We start from the raw sequence: 24,928 nt of genomic DNA on the forward strand, positions 1-24,928 counted from the left end.
CTGGGGATTCAATGAGGAGGAATAGGGTGACATAATAGTAATGTTCTAAGCTAATCCAGAAACCCAGGCTAATTTGCTGGTGATATAGTTTCAGATCCCACCAGAGTAGTTAATAATGCTGGAATTGCAAACATAGTAACAATGAAGCGATCTGCTGTCCTTGCTTGGCGCAGCTAATGTATGACTCCAGACCCACAGTAATGTGGCTGTCTCTTAACTGCTATTGTGGGCTTGTGAGAGGAAAAGCAGGAGTTCTGGTGATTTTTTTTTAAAATTCCACACACAAGTTATTTTTCATTGAAGTGCTGTGCACCTGAAACTGAAGCTTCTGTCAGACTGCTGTAAGCCAGTAAGAAGAAAGGAAACAAAGCCAAAATTATTTTTGAGCATGCACGGATGGGCTTTTGACTTCCTGCCACATAGTTTCCAGGGCTAGAATCTGACAGATGACTGGGTTTTGTCATAGTTTTGCAAACCCATTCTAAGCAAGAGATTTGGCTACTTAAGGCAGAGACTGCCGCCACATTGAACTGATGTAAACTGGGCGTGACCATTACTTCAAACTCAGGCGTACTCTTTGAGCTCCATCAGGTTTCAATCCTCAACCAGCTGCAGACACTGATTTCTTGCTTCCCCCAAGAGATTTTTTTTAGATGGTGTGCTGAGCGTTCATTTTGCATGATACAGTAGATCTCTTCCAGTCCATATTGTTCCTGTGTTTGTGGTGAGTGACCAGTCACTACATTCCCACTGATGAGGAGATCGGTTAGCTCAGATGGCAGGTTTGCTACGCAGAGTGATGCCAACAGTTTGGGTTCAATTTTCACACTAGCTGAGGTTACCACTCTCCTCCTCAACCTCTCGCCTTACCTGAGGTGTGGTGACCCTCAGGTTAAACCACTGCCAGTTGTTTCTCTCCAATGAATAAACAGCTCTCTGATATGGTTAGACTTTTAAAAATTTTTTATATATCCCTAAATGCCACTGAACCAAGAGCCTCATTGGATGGAAATGCTGCCCTGGGAAGATGCACTTGATAAGTGAATGTTTCATTCAGGGCTGGCAAATTCACCCCCAATTGGGAATTAATTTGTTATCAAGCCTTTTAACACCGAACTGAAGAATCAATATTCAGCACTACCTCTTCCTTTTTCTCTATCGTAAACATACAAAGTTGCATACAAGTCTATTTTGACAAGGTTTTGTCACTCCGATAACTGAACTCAACATTAACAATCATAACACCATGCCTTTATAAAGCACTTATAATGATTCAAAACAAATACAAACCAGCACCATTGTGGCAAATTTGATTCTGAGCAATGTGATGAGATATTAAAGAAAAGGAAAGATTGCATTTATATAGCGCTTTTCTTAACAATTGGACATCTCAAAGTGTTTTTCAGGAAATAAAGATATTTCAAAGTGCACTTGCTATTGTAACGTAGGACATATAACAGTCTCTATTTCTAGACAATAATGCTCCAACTTGGTAACTCCATGACAAAGTATCACAGCCTTTTGTATAGAAAAATTCAAACCTACTTGGTGTCTGAGACATTGAGTCCTTCCTTGAAGTTGGGATTTCCATCCAGTGCCCCTAATGGGAAGAGAGCTTACTGGAAAAACAATGCACAATGGGATGGGCTCACTGGCATTTTGGATGTCTGCGGTGAGGTGCTGTCTCAGCTACACAGAATGCAGTGAGGCTCATGGCCACTATGCCCATGATCTCACATCAAGGAAGCTCATGGCTTGCTGATCTTGCCAAACCCATCCCCACGATGTAACCAGGTGGGTCCAGTCCAAGCAAAAGAAGCATCTCTGGATGAACCCAATTCAGTATTTACTGTATAAAAAACTTGAGACTGAGACTGCTAAATGATTATTTCTTTTCTACTGTGGCTTCATGCAACAGGAACTAATTTGAAACTGCCCAACTATTTCATGCTGAACTCTAATGGTGTGAGACAAAGCATAATTTATTTCATCCCATCCCATCAAACCTAGTACATGAGCTTTAAGATTAGAAAAGGGTTTGGTAGGGAAGACATTTCCATTTATTGGCAAGGCCAGATCTAGGGAGCACAAATAAAGACCACCATTAATAAATCACAATCTGGGAATTTCAGAGAAACTTCTTCACCCAGAAGAGCCTTTAGAATGTGGAACAGATGGATCAATTGAGATAAATAGCATAGGCCTATTTAAAAGGAAGTTAAATAAGGGAGAAGGGAAGACATGGATATGTCATTAGAGTGAAAATATGTAGTTGGGAAGCTCTTGTGGAGCAAAAACACTGACATGGACTTGTTGCAATGAATAGGCTGTTTCTGTGCTGTAAATACTTTGTGACTTTGTAATTGTAACTAGATTCAGATGAAAGATGTAAAGATCTGTTAATACAGTACATTATCCGTCCTCTAGTTTTAAATACGCCTTTTAATATTAGTTTCTTTCAAGGAGTACATGGCCAGTGGTTGCTAGTGATGCCATATAACTTGTCCCATGGCTAGCTCCTCTGCCCAGTCAGCACAACGATTATTGCAACCATCGTGTTGGGTGTCCAGTTCAGTCCTCAGACAATTAATTTACAGCAACTTTGCATTCATATAGATTCTTTAATATACAAAAAGTTCTGAGGCACTTCATTATGACACTGGATTCATGTGAGCTGGTATGTCATGGATCCACCCCATGTTGGCTCAGTCACCACTCACTTGGACTACTCATGATCGGATTCTGTGACATTCACTTGCCAAAGTGAATTGTTTTTGAAGAGTTTGCGTCTGTGGTGCACAACAAGGGCACTCTAAAGTGTCAGATGAAAAAAAAGAAACAAGGTCAGGAAATCCTGAGCCAATAACTCACCCCAAACTCAGCCATCAGCTGTGTCCTCTCCTTGTGGGCTCTGATTGGTCTCAGCAGACTCCAACATACCTGGTAAAACCCCATCAAACACCCCTGAAGATGAACAGGGCCATTTTACTTCAAAGGACCAATTAAACAAAACAATACAGAGCCACCTGAAGAGAGATTAGGACAGGTAACCATAAAACCCTGATTACAGGCAGATTTTAAGGATCACCATAAAGGTAAAGAGATTGAATCTACTGAAATTAGTATTGTTCAAAATGCCAGAATTGAAGGATCACTGAAATCTGAGTTTGCAGATGACACACAAATTCATGGGAAGGTAACCGCTGAGGATTATACAAAAAGGGTGCACGGGGTATAGACAAGTTAAGTGAGTTTGTAAAAACTTAACAGATTAGATATATTGAGGGAAAATATAAGGTCTTTCTCTTTGGCAGGAGAAATACAAGAGGTGAATATTATTTAAATGGAGAAAGACTGCAGAAAGCTGTGGAGTAGAGGGATTCAGCTGTCCTCATCCTTGAATCACAAAAACCTAGCATCCATGTTCAGCAGGTAATAGGGACGGCAAATGGAATTGTCGGCCTTTATGTCAGAGGGAATGGAGTATAAAAGTAGGGAGATTTTGTGAAAACTGTATGTAGCACTAGTCAAAATACAGCTGCAATATTGTGGAAAAAGTTTGGACTCCTTATCTAAGAAGAGGTATACTGGCATTGGAGGCAGTCCAGAGAATGTTCACTAGGCTGTTCCAGGTATGGAGGGACTGTCTAATGAGGACAGATTGTGTAGGTTAGGAGGCCTGTACTTCTTGTAAGTTAAATGAATGTAAGGCAAACTTATTGAAATATACAAGATTTTTAGGGGACTTAACAGGGTAGATGAGAAATGTTGTTTCCCTTTGACAGAGAGGTCTAAGACCAGAAGACGACATCTCAAAAGAAGAGGTCACTAATTTAAGACAGAAATGAGGAGAGGAATTTCTTCTTTCAGTTGGTGGTGAATGTGTGGAATTCTTTACTGCAGAGGGCTGTCAGCTGGGTCATTAAGTACATCCATGACTGATTTTTAACTGGTAAGGGAGCCAGTTTTTAAACTGGTAAGGGCTGTGATGAAAAGGCAGGAAAATGGAGTGGAGGATGATCGAACCAGCCATGATCTCACTGAAGGTGGAACAGACTTGATGGGCTGAATGGCCAACTTCTTCTCCTATGCCTTAAGGCTGAAAGGGCTGAAATACTTTTTCAGAGATGAGGACAGTCAAGGCCACGGATGAGTGAGAAAATTTGAAATGGTTACTGGAGGATCAGTGAACACGGGTGAAGGGTGACCAAGATTGGTGCAAGTTAGGAGATGGACAGCAGGGTTTTCAATGAAATCAGCAACATCTTTGAACCTAGGTACTGATTCTTTTTTTAAAAATTGCTTTAGCATATTATTGGAAAAAGATGATGACTCATAAGGCCTCCAGGGACTGTCATTTTAAATAGACTGTAGCAGCAAGGAGCCTGAGAGGCAAAGCGTGGTTGGAGTCAAGAGGGGCAGGCATACAGCTGGAATTCAACTTGGTTGATATCCCTCCTGGGGATGTCATGTGGCGGGGGAAGCACTGAACTGCCTGCCATCTGTACAATGGTGCTGTTACATTACCTCATTGCTTAGCCTGAGGCTGATGCAGCCCCATCTGTGTTAATGCATATTATGTCTGGGACTCTTTCTCTCATTGAACAGTGAGATCTCGGGGACGTGGCACTGCAGGAGGAGGAGCATGTTAATGGTCTGTTGGGCATGCCAGCAACACATCACAGAAAAACCAGGGCTGGCACAGAAGGAAACAGCCTTCACTGAGTCAACCGTCCCTCTTTGCTTGTAATGGAGTCTGAGCGCTAGGAATTTAGCAAAGGCTGGTGAGGGGCGAGATGCAGAGCAGTCACCGAAACTGGCCTTAAATAGGGTAATTGCTGCCCCCCTCACCCCCACTCCTCCCACTTACATGGATTAATTGAAAACAGCTGCAACAAACAGGAGTTACATTCTTCTTTTAAATATCCAGTTATTCCCCTCAGGGCTGAGGCCTTGAACTGATTGAAGTCTGGTTCCTGACATTTTACATCCCCAGAGCTTCTGTACAGTGGGCCTAAAAAAAACTAATTTCACAGTCCCACTTCCAGTTTAATTCTGAGTCTTATGATTAACCCATCAGAACATTCATTTCATTTTCACCATGATTAAAACTGACAGGGTAAGGGGTTTTTTCAGCTCACCCTCCCCCGACCGGAATGAGCTGAAAAGGGTGTGGGCATGGATATTCGCACTTCTGGGAGAGTCAGGATGATTCTGCCTCAGGACCATTCCCTTGGAATAGCAGTGGAAGTCAGCAGGCCTCCTGACCCACTAACACTGGGTAGCTAGTTAATGGCAGGCTGGCCTAAGGTCAGAGGTCAATTTGGATTTTCCAGAACCTTCTCTGAGTTAGAAACCAGGCCAGAATCTCCCTAGCAGAGCTAAAGGACTGCAGCACAGACCGGCTTAGGGCCTACGACCCTGCCTAGTCACAACTTAAACCACAGGTGCCTTTGCAAGAATACAACACACAACAGACACACCCCCAGACAGAGACCCAGACACCCACACACCGACACAGCCACATACACACCCAGACGCGCGCACATGCCTAAAGTCACTCAGACACATAACCAGACACACACACGCACGCACACTTTATTTACCAAACAGCAAACTGATGCTTCTTCAGTGCTTTCTACTGGCCCTCCAGCTTCAAGAAAATCACGCCGTATCATTACTTATACAACTATTGTAGATCTCTGATGTCGAATTTGGGGCAAATGATTGTTTCCCTTATGTTGCAGGCTGTTGAACCCCATTTGATCCCAGTGACGAAGCTCCAATGCATATGTGAAAATTGTGCCCGAGAACCCAACCTGTCATCTAGCTCCCACTTTCCAATGTGGATTTTGGCAATAGTTGTGGAGGAAACTCAATGTCCTATGTCAGCCCTTAATATAGCTCAGTTCCACAGTCGCTGTGCAGAAAGAAGGTGAATAATTCAATGGTTTAAGTAGCTACAGACTGTTGAAGTGGGTTAAAGTCACCAAAAGATACAGGAATGGGGCCAGTGGTAGGAAGCTGCTGACCTAGGGTCAGCATGTTCCCGCATAACTTGAACCATTTCCCCATCACCTCATGAAGAGGAGCAGAACAGGATAATGCAAAAATGTATCCTGAAGAGGACAGTGGGGAAGGGGGTCTTCCTCCTGAACCAGTGCTCCATTGCCCTCATGCACTTGGCAGATGAATGGGCCAGAAACGATATTAACAGTCAATGATTTGATGTATGTGCTGGACAATTGGTTACTAGCCAGGACGAGTTGGAAGAGTGAGAAGGTCTGGGAGTCGGGTCGAGGAATGGTGAAGGATTTACTAGGTTTTGCACCCTCATCCTGGGTTAGTCAATTAGCACTGAAGTGTAAGAGATAATGGGAACTGCAGATGCTGGAGAATCCAAGATAACAAAGTGTGGAGCTGGATGAACACAGCAGGCCAAACAGCATCTTAGAAGCACAAAAGCTGATGTTTCGGGCCTAGATCCTTCATCAGAAAAGGGAGATGGGGAGAGGATTCTGAAATAAATAGGGAGAGAGGGGTAGGCGGATGACAAGAGAGTTGCAGTGGGGGAGAGAACACTGAAGTGTAAGTCTATTTCATTAACACATTCACTGTTAAGTTCATTGGAAAGAGTAGTGCCTAATTCTGACCCTAGGTCTGAGGAAATTAGTCACCATTAGAATGCAATAGGGATGAGACAGAGAGGCCGGAAAGGGGGTTGGGAAGTGGAAGACAGGGTAGTAGCAAGGGGATGGAAGAAGTAGGGTGACAGCAAGGGGAGACAGACAAGGGGGATGCGGAAGACAGGCATGTGGCAAAGGGGTGAGTGGGGTAACAGAGGTTGTAAAGGGGGAGGCAGCAAGGCTGCAATGGGCAGAGACAAGGAGACTGCAAGGATGCTTCAGGGGAGATTGGGTGGCTATGAGGATGCTGGAGGGAGATGGTGAGAGCTTAGGGGTGGGGTGGAAAACTGGGAAAGTGCAACAAACAGGGCGTGGGGAGTCATGCTTCTTCTTTGTGGAAGAGGATGTGGAGACTACAAGGTGTTGGGCAGAAAGAAAAGGAGACTGTGCGAGGGTGTCAAAAGCAGACAAGCCGCAGAATGGGTGACAGAGAGAGGGAGGGACATTGGAACGAGGGGTGGGGGGGGGGGAGGGAGACTGCAAGAAGGTGTGGAGATTGACAGAGACTGCTTGGATGGTGTGAGAGAGAGAGAAGACTACAAGGGAGGGCAAGAAAGGAAAGTTGCAAGGTGGTGGGGTGAAAACAGTTGCAAGCCTTTCAACAAAAGAGCACTCAGTTACCTGGGACTTAGAAAAGTTTGAAGTCACTTCAGGAATAACTGACTTGCAAATGATTGTGGTGTCTCTGGCTGAAGGTCGCATATGGTTAGGAACAGCTTCATGGGGGAAAATGCAGTGGTTGCTATTGTAATGAATATTGCAACAACTTTAAAATTTAATCTATGGTTTGAGATGCAGTATAAAGGATTGTAATTGCCTGGTTGAAATATTCCAACTTTGTGAAAATGTAATGAAAATGCTTTAATTGTGACCACCTATCTGGATGATGTGTTTAGGGTTATGGCTTTTTTGTAAAGGAGCGTATGTCAATTATTTTGAAGAAGAAATGTGTTAACATGTAGGTGTTGTTTTGTGCCAATTTAAATACCACACTGTCTAGGAAACAAATGCTTTGGTTATAGTTATAAATGTAAAGAAAGTTTGGAAATTATTGAAGATAGTGATGAATTCTTCTGATTTAGCTTTATTGACTTATGGAGTATTTGGATTCAGAAATACACAAAATAACATTATTAGGTGATTGTGTCATGTAATAAAGAAGGCAGTAAGAATGAGAAAATCAGTCCCTGAAAATGAAAAATTAGCCCTCAAGACAATCTTGGGATGAGCCATCTTAAAAAAAAAAATCATGTTGGCAGATGAGTGGGGGAGTTATATTTGTAAGGATGGGAAGCTAGTGAGAGGTGTTGAGTGGAGGGTCCAGTTATAATGCTACTGTTATGTTCAGTTGTGTATCAGTGAGACGGGAGGGATGACAGCAGTGTGCAGAATTGCAGCGAACAGGGTGCTACACATGGTCAGTCACGGATTACAGCTATCTGTGGATGGACGGACCACACCCATTCTTGAGGGAGGGGCCAAGTGTACAACATTGATTCCAATCTAAATACAAGGGAATAACTATGAGCAGGATGATAAGCGTAACACCCTCAGCTGTTTTCTTTACAGGTTACCCAGGATGCTCTTGTGTGAGACTGATTAGGACCTGTCACGGCAACATGTAACAGTTGGAACTCAAGGGAAAAGAGTTTTAAAGGATGTTTAAAAGATAAACAGAGACATAGGCCCAATGTACTTGGAACAAAATGGCTTCCACTTGTTGCTTTATGTTGCTGATAGACCCACCTACCCCATTCTGACTGGCAAGGCAGGCATTGGACACGGGTTTGTGATGAATATGCCTTTCCAATCCTTCAGCCAGTCTGAGGCACTCTGTCCAACAGAGAATGACAAAATATGATGATAGGGTAGAAAAAGTACACCTGGAAAAGATGATAATGCTGCAAGATGGTGTACGTGTTCATAGTTCTGAAAACTCAAATTAAGACTTGTTCAGAGGTATTTGTTGAAATTGTGTGATTATCAGCTGGCTATGTTGCCTTGAATGACAATTGAAACCAAGACACCAGACTGTTTTACCACTATAGAGGAGACATCAGAGGGAGGTTCTTCACCCAGAGAGTTGTGAGCGCATGGAATAGTTTACCAGTGGTAGTCACGGAAGCGGAGTCATTAGTGACCATTAAGCGACTGCTGGACCTGCACATGGACACAGTGAATTGAGGGGAATGTAGGTTAGGTTATTTTTGGATAAGGATTATTTGACGGCACAACATCGTGGGCTGAAGGGCCTGTACTGTGCTGTACTTTTCTATGTTCTATGTTCTATGTTCTATCCTGTTTGCGAACTGACAGTAGCATTACCTTACAAATCTGGTGACTTCCAGCAAGGCTTCACTTGACAAGGAGTCGCAGATGGGAGAACAGGGATGCAGAAGGTCAAAATGATAAATTTGCTGCTTTGTTGATCTACCCTGACGACCCTACCCCCAGCTCCAATTCACAGAGATGGTCAGCAAAATTGTGTGTAAAAAATCTGAGTCCTGTCCAGTCAGATTTATAGGGTGGTCTGTGCATCTTGAGTCATTTGATTCTGAAAGAGAAGGTCCAGCTTTCAGCAATAAGAAACTTCTAGGATGAAGTACTTTGAGTGTGACCATTGTTGGAATGTAAGAATTGCGGAAGCTCAGCACAATCAGCTGCTGATATGTGATCTGGACCAAGTCATTAGAATTGGTGAGATTGGTTGTGGAAAATCTATTGACAAGGTCATGGAATTTCACAAAGACAACAACCAAGAAGAAAGCAATAATCAGAACTCTTTTTGATGCTGCACAACTTTCCACCTCCACCAGTCTTGTTCAAGAAAAGCACGAAGTACTTCACAAAATAAAAACCGAAACAACTGCAGATGCTGTAAATCAGGAACAAAAACAGAAGTCGGTGGAAAAGCTCAGCAGGTCTGGCAGCAGGTCTGAAGAAAAAAAATCTGAGTTAACATTTCAGGTCCAGTGACCCTCCCTCTGAGTTCTGAAATGTTAACTCTGATTTTTCTTCACAGATACTGGCAGACCTACTGGGTATTTTATGGCCAGTTGCCAGGATGAATTTATTTCTGCCTTCTGATGACTTTTTTTAGTGATTTGGCTGCTCAATGAGACAGTACAGGCCAGGAACATTAGAAAGGCACAGGTTAGGGGTGTTGCTCTCTGGACTGGGTGCACATGGTGAGTTCTGTGTGCTGAACTTTTTTTTAACCTCTTTATGTCTCACTGCAGGAGACTGAGTTCTAGCCCAAGCTGTTCCCAGAGTTTGGAAGTTTGCAGAGGAAATGCCGAGATCCACCCGAATTTCTGCATAATCTGATCCTGTCTGCTTCTCCTCTTTTTTTTGTCCTTTTCCCATTTCCACTCCTCCCTTTACTTCCACCTCCCCCTCCCTTTCCTCTCTATTCTCCCTTTCTTCCACTCCTTCCCTTTCTATTCTCTCTCCTCCTCTCCCTCCAGCCTTCTTTTTCCCTACTTTCCTTAACCTTCCTGCTATACGCCCTTCCTCCCTGCTCCCTCATTTTCAATTGCCCTACTCGATCTAAACATTCCAATCCTTGCTTCCACTCACTTCCCTCCTCCCTTAACTCTATTCCCTTCCCCTGTGCTCCTCCATTTTCCTCCTTTCGCTTTCTCCCTCTCTCTATCTTTGCCTTTTCTCCCTTCCCCTGTCCCTATTGCAGTCCCATCCACTTCACTGCTCTCCCTCATTCCCGTTCCTCCATTCTCATGTTCTCCATTTCCCTGCTGCATTCCCCTCCCTATTTCCTCCCCATTTACATCCCTCCTTCTTCTCCAACATCCCTCCCCAGCCTCCACCCCACCCTCTCTCTTTATTTCCTCTTCCCTCCCTTGCTGTTTCTCCTTGTCTTTCCATTGTGCACCGCTTTCTATCCAAAGCCCTGTTCAGGCCCTCTACAGTTTTTATTTTCTGACACTTCTGCAGTGACTTGGCATGGCAGGGGTTAAAGCCACTATATTTAGCAGTTGGAATAGTTTGAGAATGAAATCAGTGGGATTGCACGTAAAAGGCAGGAAGGAGGCGGATCCGGATTAGATCACACATTCCCAGCCCTTTCCTGCAGCAAATCAGCTCTGGGAATCAGCAGCGTGTATACATTCCAATTTCAACGGCTGCTGAGAAAGAGAGAGACAGAAGCCCCCAGCACTGAGCTGAGACAATACAGAGGCAACCCAGAGAGAGTGTGAGTAATAGCACAGCGTATCTACCCATATCAAGGCCAGGGCTTTGTGTGTGAGATCTTTCACAGGCCGCTGAGGCCAGCTTTCCTCCACTTTCAGTGGGTTATTGCTTTTTCTTTCTTTCCAATTTTCCATTCGCTTCCCCCTACTCCTCTCCTCCAGATGACGTGGACCAGCACTAGCAGCAGTGGTTACTGCAGTCAGGAAGAAGACTCAGAGTTTGAACAGTTCTTCACTGCCAGGACCTCCTTCATCAAGAAACCCAGGAAGTACAAGGTGAGTTTACAGGGGTCGGGCTAGGGCTGAGAAAGAGGGAGAGAGGGTCAACTGGCATTGTGGGGTTAGAAATAGTTGGGGAGGAGGATATTGAGAGACTTGAGGAAGGGATTTACGAGGAAGACAGTTGGAGCAGGTGGGGGTTTACGAAGAAAGAGTCGAAGCAGGGATGTCGGTGGGGAAGAGAATCGGGGCGGGGGGGTTGATGGGTAAGAGGGTCTGGGCAGGGCGGGTTCAGTGGGTCAGGGGGTTGGTGGGGAAGAGAGTCGGTGAGAGGGCATTAGTGGGGAAAGTCGAAGATGTTGAGGGGTTTAGGGTTTCAGATTGGGGTAAGGGATGAAAAAGCAAGTTGGAAGAGTCAGAATGGGCAATCGGGGAGAGGATGACTAAAGGGGAAGGGATTGAGGAAAAGGAAATATTGAAGAATGAGATGAGACAAAGGAGAGGGAATGGAAGTATATGGGAGTGGATAGCCTTGGGGAGGGTGGGTGAAAGGAAATCGGGGCATGGAGAGGTATGGGTAGTTAGACGGGCCAAGAGCGTATCCGATGTTCTTGTGACTGTGAGCAGCCAGGATGTGAAGAAACCTCACCTCAGGAAAAATTGTCAGTGGGTGCGTGCAGTGGTATAATGAAATTCTTCCAGAATATATAACTGGAGTGACTAACCTGCCCTGACCCTTGGCTTTTCACACTTGACCCCTCTCCAACACTTTTAAGATTGTCCCAGAAAAATGCTATTGACTTCCCTGGCTTTAGGTGAATTACCCAGTGGTCTTCCTTCAATTCATTGTGAGATCCAAGTTGTCTCACGATGCCTCTGCCCCATCCCCCATCCCCATAACCGTCCGGTAGATTGTCTCTGCATTTAGGATTTTGTTTCCTTAAAACACGTGACAAAAATTTCAAAAATCAAACAAGAGTCCTCACATGGTATTCTTTTGGCCAACTGACTAGGGATTTAGAAAGTAAATTACTTAGTAACCTGCCCGACCTAGGACACACTGTCTTCACAGACAGTGCTAATCAAGGCTTTTGTTTCAAGATAAATTGCAGGGAGGTCGAGGAACAATACAGTGAGAGTTGACACCTTATTACGCTGAGGTTTTGTTGCTTAACACTGGCTCCAGTTCTTCCTTTCATTTTCTTTCCTGACCTCTCCAGTCATATAAGACAATTACCCCTTTGGTGACTGTAATATTCTAGGACCTTGTCCAAGTAGGTGCATTCCCAGGATAGAAATATTAGGGGCAATCAACTGCAGGTGATCACAGTCAAGGAGAATACTGTCCTCAACCCAAACCAACAACTTGCATTTATACAGCTTCCTCAACTTAATAAACTGTTCCAAAGTGCTTCACATAATGAGGTACTGACAGTGTTACACAATGCAGGACAGAAGGTAACTGAGCAGTAAAGTTTGAAGCAAGGCGCAGAGTGAACTGTAGTTAGTCTCAGAGAGGAACAGAGAGACAACGGCAGAGACTAAAAGTTACAAGGATTTGGTAGTTTCAGGTGATTTGGTGGATAAATACGTTTTGTGGCAGTGACTCAACCATGCAGCTGAGCTACATTCTGCTTTTAGCTGATACACTCACTCCCACTTCACAATATGAATAAGCAAAGTAGGAAGCCAGGCTGATGTTATTTTGCTTGATTTCTCAGTAGAGCAAGGGCATTACAGCAATAGATAGTGGGAGAATCCCAGCCGTGAGATAAGCTAGCATTGCAGAGGGCAGCAATAAAACCTCAGACTTTCACATTGTTCAGTGATGCACCAGATACGAATGGACCTGAGTTAAGTTCTTGCACTAAACTAATGTGTCTCAACGTCCACGGTGTTGTACTATCACCAGAGAGGAGAGAAGAGAGAAGTATAACGTATATCATCTTCTATCTAGTCTATGTCTGACATACTTAACATATCAAGATGTCATAAGTATGATAATGGTGAAGAAGCCGTGTAACTGGTCAAACTCCGATGGGTGTTGCATGTATGATGACAATAAATGGTGGTTCTCTCTGTTGTCACTTGCTCTCTTAGCAAAAAAGTGTCCTTTTCAATTGGGGGAAATTTCTTGTAAAGTACTGTGCAAGACATGTTTTCTGTTGTGTTATTAGCCCTTCACTAAAACTAAGCACAGTATCTTTATAATAATGGTTCAGGAAAAGATCACTGGGACAAGTGGGTCCATCTTAAAGGTTTAGTTTAGCTCGAACCACCTCTTCCTGTTTCTGTCTTGACCACAACCCAGTTAGTTACAATTCAGTTTGAGAAGTAGGGCAAGCAGGATGAACAGGATTGTTGAACATTCTGCAAAGTATATGATGCCAGGCAACATGGAGGATGTTCCACGTGGACTGTCCAACACCGCATCCCCCCTTGCCACGCCCCACCCCCAGCTTGGAATGCAGTGACCTAATGCTTAATAGTTATTATGTAGGTTGTTGAAAATGTGCTCCAGGAACTGATTGAAGCAGGCAGTCAGCAGATAAGTCAGTGAGTGTGGGAAGTTTCCTGGCTGATTCACAGAAACATACAGCTCCAGTGCAATAGGAATTAATGGTGTTTTCTGACAGTGTTTCTTTTTAGTTAATCATTTGTTGGATGTAGTTGTTGCTTCCCTCTTAATTGTAAATGTATGTCTGACATGTAATATTAGTTTTAAATGTACGTCTCACATGTAGTATTAATTGTAAATGGAGTTCTCACAGGGTAGTATTAATTGTAAATGGAAGTTTCATTAATTATATCTTGAAATTGTGTTGATGGATTGTGAATGACTTGCATGTAGTCTTTATAGAATCTTGATCTCTTATTTGTGTAACACTGAGTTGTGGTTTTTTCACGTCTAGTATATGTATGAGAAGGCCATTGATAATGGCATTCTGATCTCTTTCCAATTACAGCAATTCTGACTTATGCACCTCTGAATCGAATACATTTGGAGCCTCTCAAACCATCTGGTGCTTGTCCAGGTGGCTTTTCTTCACATCAGCCTAGACTGAAGGCTAACACATAGTTCCACCAAGAAGGATATCACTTTGAGCTTTTTCCAAATTGCATATGTCCATACAAAGACCCACGTGAGTCCTAGATACCAGCCATGGAAGGGAAACTCTCTAGAAGCCAAGTGCACGTGGGATCACTGTTCGGGAGAAATTTTGACCTGATTAGAAGAGATGTATAATGAGCAGTTGATCCACTATTGCCCATTTTACACTATCGCCCAAAACCAGAAATACTCCCTTTTGTGCAGAAAAACAGTCTTCCAAGTCACTTACAAAACTGAAAATACTTGTCAGATCATTTAGAGTCTATTGAGGACTTTCAGGTTAGCATTCCAGGGGTAACCATCACATTCCTCCATGCTTTTGTGCTCCTAAGATGCTGCTTGGCCTGCTGTGTTCATCCAACTCCACACTTTGTTATCTCACATTCATCCAAGTCAAGGCCACGAACCAAATTAGTTTTAACTTGTGAAGCTAAGAGGCAAACCTCTGAACAATGAATTACTTAAAGAGGAGAACTGGAATAGTTACTGTTTTCAGAATGTTGCTTTCAGTTTTTCCTCTAGTTTCTTGGAAAGAATGAATCGGATGAACTTTCTTTTTCCTTACTGTGTTGTCAAATTTTCCTCCTGTGGGAGGTTACATGGTATAAATGGAACATATGAACCTGAAACATTTACTGGATTTAGTGCTGCTAAATCCTTATAGATACTCAAGTTGTTGAGCTTGTCTGTAAGCTGACAATTTAGTACACTGCTGAGAGAATGGTACATTGTCAGATGCCATGTAAAACCGAGGACCTCATTTGCTTTTTCAGATAGAAGAATGGCATTTTCTTTTTGAAGAGTAGGGAAACCTAATATTCTACCCGTTAATCATTCCCTGACAATTACTACTATAAAATTAGATTAACCCAACATTCAACCATTGTTGGTTGTGAGACATTGCTGTGGAAGATGACTGCTACATTTATCCATTCAGCCATAGTGACCACAATCAGAAAATCTTAGTCTATAAGAAATGCGATCAGGAGTAGGTCATTTCGTGCCTTCTCTGCCATTGAATAGAATCATGGCTGATCCAACATTCTTCACATCCAATGATCAAAAATTCTATCTCTGCCTTCAGCATACAGAGAGGACTTTGTCTCCGCAACAATTGTGCTGACTCTTAACCTTTTGGGGTGGGAAATTCTTCCCCATCTCAGTCTTAAATTGGTTCTCTTTGAAACTACAACCTCAGGTCCTAAACACTCCCAATTGAGGAAACTTCCTGTCAGCATTTACCCTGTCAAGCCCCTTAAGACTCAAATACGTTTCAATGAGATCACCTCTCTTCTAAACTCCATTGAGTTGAGCCCCAACCTGTTTAGCCCTTGCTCTTAAGACACTCACTCCATACTGGAAATCATCCTATTCAACCCTCTGTGAATTTCCTCCAATGAAATTATATCTTTCTTTCAATAAAGAGTCCAAAACTGCTCACAGTACTACAGGTGTGGACTCACCAGCACCTTGTACAATTGCATTAAGACTTCCCAACTCTTATACGCCAATCCCCTTGAAATAAGGGCCAACATTCCATTAGCATTCCTGATTGCCTGCTGCCCTGTGTGCTAACTTTGTGTTTTGTGCATAAGGCCCTCAAAGATTTTTCTGAAGGAGGGTCCTGACCTGAAACATCAACTTTTCTGCTCCTCTGATTTTGCCAGGACTGCTGTGTTCCTCCACCTCCACACTGTTATCACCAATATGCAGCTTTGTACTGTTTTTTCTTTGCTTAAATAATATGTTCTTTTGTTCTTCCATCCAAAGTGAACAACTTCACATGCTACCACATTATACTCAATTTGCTAACTTCTAGTCCACTCACTTAACCTGTCAATATCTCTGTAAAGTGTTGTATTCCTTTTGCAATTAGCTATTTTTAGCTATTTAATGTTTTAGCTATTTAGCTAATTAGCTGTTTTAGCTATTTTTGTGTTGTCTGCAAATTTGGCTACAGTGCATTCACGGGGTAGTGATTTGCTGCAAAATGCTTCACAATGCGTGGGAGATGTGAAAGGTGTCGTGTAGAGATACGTGTGTTTTTTAAGCTTTTGACAGAAAGATATTTAGGAACATAAGAAAAGGGTAGGCCTTCAATCCACCCTCCCACCCCACCCCAGTCTGTTCAATCTTGTGTTCTTCACCTCAGGAAGGATATTTTGGCCATCGGTCATTTGTAATTGTCAATTTTTTTTTCTGGTAGATTTGTTTTAGAAACAAGTTTCCTATTTTGTTGGACTTAGACTGCCCTTCATGTGCACTCTCACTATCTTCAGCCCTCATAAGGTATAGTCTTACCAGATTTTTGAGCGTTGAATTACGGTGGATGTTTGGAGAAAAGATCCAGATCAGCTGTGATCTAACTGAATGACATTACAGACTCAAAAGGCTGAATGGCTTTCACATATTCTAACATTTTTCCCATTGAGTTACAGCATAGCTGATTTATGGTATAAGTAGCTGAGGCACAATTCAAGAGCTTTGAAAATATAAAGTGAATACCAGCAGCCTCCATGATAATAAAACGTGAGGCTGGATGAACACAGCAGGCCAAGCAGCATCTCAGGAGCACAAAAGCTGACGTTTCGGGCCTAGACCCTTTTTGTGCTCCTGAGATGCTGCTTGGCCTGCTGTGTTCATCCAGCCTCAAATTTTATTATCTTGGAATTCTCCAGCATCTGCAGTTCCCATTATCTCTGATACCAGCAGCCTCCATGCCTGGATTACCAGTGGATTCTTGAATAGCACCTGTAGTGTTCATACTGTGAAGTTTAACCAGACTTGAAGTTAACCATGAAAGATTCTCCTGTTTCCTTACCTGGCCCTATGGTCTGATAAGACTATGGCAACTTTACCTTTTAATAGTACATGACTTCAGCAGAAAATTGCAAATTGATCTAACAAACGTTGCTGGTGTTAACATCTCATCATTTCCATCACACCCATCTCACTCACCCGTGTTCTGTTAAAAAAAAGTTTTAGCCTATGACTTTATATTTGAAGGATACCTTTATATCAACAAAAGAGAGAGGTGATTTTCACCACCATATTCGGTGCAATAGCTGTATACAAATGGTGCAGGATATTTCTCTGGGCAAGAGAATCAATTGGAAGCAGTCTTACAAATATGCGTCTTTCGAATATTTGAAATCTGCCCGTTCCAACTGAGTTCACTCACATATATCAAAGTAAGAGGTAATCTTCAGCTGTGTAACACCAGAATGACTAATTATTCGATGGAAATTCACCCTCTGACCATTTGGCACAGACATAAGGCCATAAATTCCTATGCCAAGAGCAATGTATCATTTAAGCATGACTTGCTCCAATGCCGTACTTTCTTATGTTTACAGCTCTGACACAAGATGGACCTCTAGGCTTCCTTAAAATACCTGGCCAATAGGGTAGATGTTGAGTATACCTGATGGACTCCAAGGCTTTCTCTTGTCCTGGGGCATTTTGTTCATCTGTTGTCCTTTGTGGTACATCTTTTGCCCTGCAGCAGCAGGAGCGATTACATGGACAGCCAAGAATGAAAAAGATCATTTGGCAAGTCCCAATGGGAGAAGTTATGTTCATCATGCCGAATGGATGTTAGAATGAGAGCAAAAATAAGGCAGAATCAATACATAGTATATTAACACTATAGTAAATACCATGTTTCTATGTCTTGGCTTCCTGCTTAGTGACTAAATCACTTTTCATTAGATACAGTTCTTAGGGCTAAAGTGATCAAAGGATATGGGGTGAAAGTGGAAACAGACTACTGAGTTGGATGATAAGTCCTAATCATATTTAATGGCAGAGGAGCACTGAAGGGATGAATAGTCTACCCCTACTGCTGTTTCCTATGTCCATGTTCTGGAAATGCATTCTAATTAATCCAAAATATGATAAGAAAAGGTAGCCGCTCTGGAGCCTGAGCTGACTCAGTATTTTATGCTTTTTTTGGTTAATGGGATGTGGACCTTACTGGCTAGGCCGGAAATTATTATCCTAATTGCCAATGGAGCAGTATTACCCATATTGCAAATTTCCTGCCCTGAAGATCATTAGTGAACCAGATGGGGTTTTACAACAATCGACTATAGTTACATGGTCACCATTAGACCAATTTTTAGTTCCAGATTTTTTTACTGCGTTTAGAATTCACTATCTGCCAAGGTGAGATTTGAATTCACATCCCCATAATATTACCCTGAGTTTATGGATTGCTAGTCCAATGACATTGTCACTGTCCCACCAGCTCCCCTGATCTGAGCCTTTGAACGTCCCTGATTTTTGTTGCACTTTCATCTACCAGGGTTCCTTTAACTGCCAAGGGCCCAAATTCTGGAGCTATGAATTTACAGATTAGCTGGATTAAAGCATTTGGCCCTACTCCCTCCATTCAATAAGATCACAGCTAATGTGTTTGTGTTTCCAATTTCACATTACCATCACCAATAACCTTTGATTCCCTTGCCTACTAAGAATCTATGTAACCGTACCATACTTGACCGCCCCCTTTGCAGATGTTCCTTAAATTCCACCTCTTGTCACATGTTCTGAAGTCTATATGGATCACTCCCTAATTTAGTTTCATAATCCTCCTGTGAAGTGCCTTTGGATGGGTTACTACATAAGCAGTGCTATATAAATGCAGTTTGTTGTTGGTCAAAGACAATCTCTAGGAGCCTCTATGTGAATGGCTCTCCCAGGAAATAGTTACATAGCAACCTATAGACCAAGTGCCGAAGAATGGAATTAGAATTATAAGGTGGCTGTTTTTGACTGGTACTAACCTGATGGCCGAAAGGCCTTTCTTCTGTGCTGTAGACCCCTGACTGTGTGACTCTATACAAAGGAGATTCATAGCAATTTAAGAAATTTAAGTTTCATAAGCCTCCTGTACTAAGCCATTCATGATTCTAGTGCCAGAAATCACAAACGTTCAGACGCCATATTTTGTAAGGATAGTGGAAAGAGGGCTATACAAACACCTGATGGATATATTAAATGAGCAGGACATAGCTTTTCCTGTCAATAAACATTCCTCTGAGAGATGTTTGACACTTCCTGAAGACATTGATAGAAACCTCCAAGTGCCGCCTTTCCTTCCTGAATCCCCCCCACCAGCTGTTGAGCACATGCGATATAAATCGGGCTTTTCTACAATGTTAACAAAGCACCTACACTCTCCTGTTACATGCCGTTCTGTTGTTAGTCCATGAACCATGTGGATGATCCAGTGATACAGCCTCTACTGATGCCACTTCCATGAGTTAGTAAGCCATGAACATAAATCAATGGAGTCTTTATGAAATGGCCCTTCACTCCTTCTCTCTTCATAACTCCCCCCTTCATCCCAAAGCCTCCTACAAGCCTGATGCTGTGACAGTGGTCATTGGAGAGGACTGTGTGCAAATTGCCCTGCGACATTCTCAGACATAAGAGGCTTTAGAATTCACTCCTCAACCTTTTTGACTCACTGGGTCTGTCTCCTCCTTTAAGATTTAGCCAGATAACCAAGCTTCTGGTTGCACGACCTAATGGCTTGTACTTTGGCTTAGCGTTGGTTTTTGCCTGATGACAATGCTGTAAAACACATTGGAATGTTTTATTATGTTAAAGATGCTGTATAAATGCAGGTTTTTATTGATAATGGGCAAAGTGAAGAAAATATCTTTCAGTAAATACTGAATTTGGATAGAAAACATTTAGCAAAGAGCATGTTAGAAGTGAGAAAAGGAAAGCTCGATGCAGGATATTACCTGGTCTGGTGCGTAACAATAGAAAATACCGATCCAGAGTCAGTCCCCTGTCTGTGTTGATTTCAGTAAAAGGCAGTGGAATTAGCTAATGCACCTGCTTCTAATCACCATACAGTGGTGGTTTCAGATTATGGACAGGATCAGATTTTGCTTTTGTCACACCCATGGTCTCCCAGACAATTGATCCTCTGATTCTTGGAATTGGCCACTTGAATAAGGCTACACTGGCACTTAAAGATTTTGAACCAATAGGATCAAGTGGCAGTGGGAGAAAATTGGAATTGCAGAGTGGAAAGTAAAGAAACATCTGGCTGTCACCAGTTGTGTGTGTCTGCCACCTTTTGGCATTACAAAGACAAGCTCATAGAAGCCCTTTGATCATTGCTAACGATACTTACAAAAATTTTTATTGCTTTGCAGGATGAGTGCATTGATTGGAAGAAGCAAGTTCTTTCACGAGATGAAATCGAACCCAAGATTCGGGAGTACAACTCTCAGATCAATAACGATCTCTTGATGACGCTGGTGAGTAGCATACACAAATGATAGAGGGTTGTCGTAATGGATCCACTCATTAACATCTTACCATAAAGTGGATTTAGTCAGAAAGAAATTGTTCAAGAAGCTCAACATCGTCAGGGCAAAATTGTGTATCTGATTAGTAGCCTATAGCCTACCATAACCATTTACTCCACGACTAGATCACAGTGGCAGCAACCTCGAATGTAATAATGAGGCAACCTGTTGGCAATAGGGGAAGACCTTTGTACTCAAGTGTGGTTTAGGACCTGGAATGCACTGCCTGAAAATCTGTTAAGGTTGATTCAGTTGTGATCCCTAAAAGAGATGATTATTTGGAAGGCAAAAATGATTTGCAGAGCTTCAAGACAAAGGTAGGGAAGTGGATCTATACAGTTGCCCTTGGAGAGAGCCAGCAGAGATATTACAGGCTGAATGATCATTGTGTGTGCTGTAATCTACTATGATTCTGAAAACCATGAGATGCCACTGCAGTAACTCACCAAAATTCTTTCAATGGTACCTCCCAAACATGTAGTCTTAACACCTAGAAGGGTGATGGCAGCAGAATGAGAACATCATCACTTGCAAGTTCCTTACCAAGTCACACATCATTCTGAATTGGAAATATATATTTCCTTCTGTGCCACTGGAGTAAAATCTTGATTTGATTTATTATTGGCACATGTACCTAGGTCCATTGAAAAGTTTTTGTTTTGCTTGCAGTACAGGCAGATCATACTACACCAAGTTCATAGGGCAATAGAACAGGCTGAGGAACACATAGCTTTGGCAAAGGCAACTATGTAGATCCACTTCCCTACCTTTGTCTTGAAGCTCTGCAAATCATTTTTGCCTTCTAGATAATTATCTCTCTTACGGATTCCATCTGAATCAAACTTAACAGATTTTCAGGCAGTGCATTCCAGGTCCTAAACCACACTTCCAAGTACAAAGCTCTTCTCTTATTAAGAAGCTGCACAAAAAGCAAGATCAAATTTAGATTTGAAATTTAAGGGTTCCATTCAGAACAGGAGGGAAGAAGTTTTTCTTGAACCTGTTGGTACATGTATATAAGCTTTTGTATCTTCTGCCTGATGGAAGAGGTTGGAAGAGAGCTGCCTTTCTGAGGCAGTGAGAAGTGTAGATGAAGTCAAATGGATGGAAGGTTGGCTTGCATGAAGGACTGGGCTGACTCTGTAGTTGGAATAGCACTGTGGATGTCCATACTGCATCCACATTCTTATTATGGACTGCAACGCATTAGTGCTTTCTCAAGGGCAACTGAGGTTGAGTGATAATTGCAAGTGCTCTTAATGATGCTGACATCCACAAAGCATTTTTTAAATTGAATAAGTACAATTCTACATGTAATCTATTACTATATTTTAACATAGAATCCCTGCAGTATGGAAACAGGCCCTTCAGCCCAACAAGTCCACACTGACCCTTGGAGCATCCCACTCCAACCCATCTCCTATAACCCAACTAAGCTGCATATCCCCGAACACTACGGGCAATTTAGCATGGCAAATCCAACTAGCCTGCTTATCTTTGAACTGTGGGAGGAAACTGGAGCACGTGGAGGAAACCCATGCACACATGGGGAGAATGTGCAAACTCCACACAGACAGTCACCTGAGGGTGGAATTTAACCTTGGTGCCTGGTGCTTTGAGGCAGCAGTGCTAACTACTGAGCAACCAGAGAATATCTGTTTCAAAGCTGGTTGATCATGCAAACTTTCTGTTGACTCTTGCATTCTTGAGAGAAGTGAATAAATATGGCACATGGGATATCAGATGCTACATTTCCGTACAAATTAGCTAGATGTCCCTTAACCTTGCCCACCTTGGATCATTTTTCTTCACTATTTGAGCATACTTTGTTTACAGTAACAAAATATATCTCTTAAAAGCTTTAACATGATCAAGAGGAACTTTCTCACCTCTATTCGCAAGCAACTGTCATTCCCCATGTCTCTGGTAAAACCCCCACACTTCTCCACACTCATTACACAGCCTCAGGATATCTTGGCATCCCCTCTGTCAATGCAGTTGGGATTACGCCTGTAGAAATTATGGGTTGGGTAACACTTATTCCTAGTTTCATGACTCCTTTTTAATGGATCCATTGGTCGTGTGCAGCAGGGTCCTCCATAGAAAGCTGCTACATCCATGTCAAGCAGCCACTGGATGCACTAGGGGCAAACTGGCCTACTTTTGCTATGACTGCAGGATTCCAAGTCTCACTTGTCTTTTCCCATCTTCACAGAACAGTGACGGAACATACACTGGGTTCATTAAGGTTCAGCTGAAGTTGGTAAGGCCTATCTCTGTGTCTGCGAACATGAAGCCTCAATCAATCTACGATGCCAAGAAAGCCATGGGACTGACGCGCCCACAGCCAATAAAACGCCGCACATCCTTCTACCTCCCGAAGGACACCGTGAAGCATTTGCATATCAGCAGCCACACAAAGGCCAGTGAGGTGATCAAAGCGCTGCTCAACAAGTTCATGGTGGTGGACAATCCCCGCAAGTTCGCCTTGTTTGAACGGGTGGAGAAAGATGACCAAGGTAAATCCATTGCAAAGGGGGCACTGCTGCTCTTGGGTCAAAAAGAAAGTACTTGCATTTATATAGCACGATTTTAAATTCAAGATGGTACAAGGTGTTTTGCACCCAACAAAGCATATTTTAAAGTGTAGTCATGGTTGTTTAGTATAGGATATGTGGCACTGCATTTAAGCCCAGCAAGCTGCCAGAAACAGCAACGTGAAAATGACCAGTGCAGCCATTTGGATATTGATTTTGAAGGATTAAAAATTAGCAGGGGCACTGTGGAAAATTCCCCTGCTCTCTTTCAAATCGTGGCATGGATTCTCTTGCATCTGCCAAGAAGGCAGGTTGTTCTCATTTTGATGACTCAACCAAATGTCCAGACCTCCACCAGAACAGCTGTCCCTTGGTACAAAACTAGGGACCTACTGAGATCAGGGCTCAAGTTGCAGTATTGGGAGTCTTCAGATTCAAAAAGGAAGACTGCTGCTGAACAGCTAATTCTCAGACCCAGCTGAAGAAAGAGAATGAGCTTTGAAAAGCTGAGCCCCGAAAGCTGGGTGAATGATCTGCCATGCAGAAATGCTATAGTGACACAAGCAGAAAACTGAAAATAATTGAGGTAGTTAGAGGCCCAAAGTTGCAACTAACCACTTCTGTTCATAGAATTCCGTCAACTGGAGAAGTACAACCAGAGCTTAACTCAGTTGAATTGCTACAAGCCTTCCACTTGTTGGCCAGACATTCATGACTGCTGCTGAGAGACACCCAATTCTCTGAGTTATGTTCCCATGGCCAAGGAAGCTGCATAACAGAACTGTGAACTGTCCTAATGTGAGAGGCCATGTAGTGGACGGAGCATTTATTTTTAATAGAAGTTGTAGAATAAGATTGTAGGCACTAATTAGATGCATTTGTCAGTTGCAAAAAGACATGCCCGTTTGGGGGCCTTTTCCTGCTCCGTAAAAAGCTTGAATTCTGTAGCGCAAAGTATAATTGACCACATCCAGTTTGCTGTGATGAGGCCTTTGCAATCAGTTGCACAGTGAGGAAATCCTGAGATAAACACTTTACCACTTGCTGCCAAACCCCCTAATGGGAGGATGTGAATTTTTGTCCCATCTGCTGCCTCACCCGGGACTTGGCTGGGTCCCGCTTCCTGTCCCTTCCCATGTAAATGGCATTTGATTAAAAGCAGCTCAGCCAGACTCGGGAAGTGTGAGCCTTGTACTTTCCCAGTGGGTTGTCAGCTATTTCTGTCAAATCATTCAAATACTCTAATACAGGAAGAGCTTGTAGAGCATTTTCTCATGAAGTTGCATGTGAAATCTGCCAGATAAGTGATTTTATTCATGGTTAATTGACAAAAACAATAATGTTGCAACTATTTTAAAAAAAATTTTAAGTATACCTGGCCTTCACAAACTGACGATCAGCACCATCCCTTAATCAACATGTTCTGAGCTACAACTCAAGTCTGATTCTACTGCTCAATTTAACTCATTACTCCTGACAGACATCACAACCTCAGTTTAGTGACTTAACCTGAAGCTCCCAATGACACTGAGCTGAGCAGTGATTGAAACTCCATGTCTCAGTTGTGGGACACTCAGCTTTGGAGATTAAAAGTGCATCTCTCGACTGGGTGACACTGCGCTGAGTGGAGATCACCTTGGTGTCTTCCAGTTCTGTGACTGTGGGAATTGAACCTGCAATCACGTAACCTGCTGATGCTGAGTTCAGTCATGGTCGCTGATGTGTGGAGAAATATACAAGTGCATAGGGGTGTCCAAAGACTCATAGGACATGAATTTCAGTCATGACTTGTGGCAGGGGTTTTGAGGTGCGGGAATGTTAAGTTTGAAGC

At 42.8% G+C, this 24,928-nt stretch overlaps 1 protein-coding gene across 3 annotated transcripts in view; it reads left to right on the forward strand.

Moving 5' to 3' along the window:
* Positions 1-24,928, forward strand: part of rassf1 (Ras association domain family member 1) — an 81,475-nt gene that overhangs the window by 50,759 nt on the left and 5,788 nt on the right. The window contains exons 1-4 of one of the 3 annotated variants that reach the window (XM_048547533.2): positions 10,733-10,899; positions 11,060-11,173; positions 20,405-20,509; positions 22,776-23,079. In XM_048547533.2, the coding sequence (XP_048403490.1) occupies positions 11,060-11,173; positions 20,405-20,509; positions 22,776-23,079 (523 nt within the window). In that variant the 5' untranslated portion in view covers positions 10,733-10,899. Of the gene's footprint in view, positions 1-10,732; positions 10,900-11,059; positions 11,174-20,404; positions 20,510-22,775; positions 23,080-24,928 lie in introns of those variants that run through there. The other 2 variants (XM_048547531.2, XM_048547532.2) reach the window with 2 other exon arrangements.

Source organism: Stegostoma tigrinum, chromosome 11 (assembly GCF_030684315.1).
Source record: "Stegostoma tigrinum isolate sSteTig4 chromosome 11, sSteTig4.hap1, whole genome shotgun sequence".
Classification (NCBI taxonomy): domain Eukaryota; kingdom Metazoa; phylum Chordata; class Chondrichthyes; order Orectolobiformes; family Stegostomatidae; genus Stegostoma; species Stegostoma tigrinum.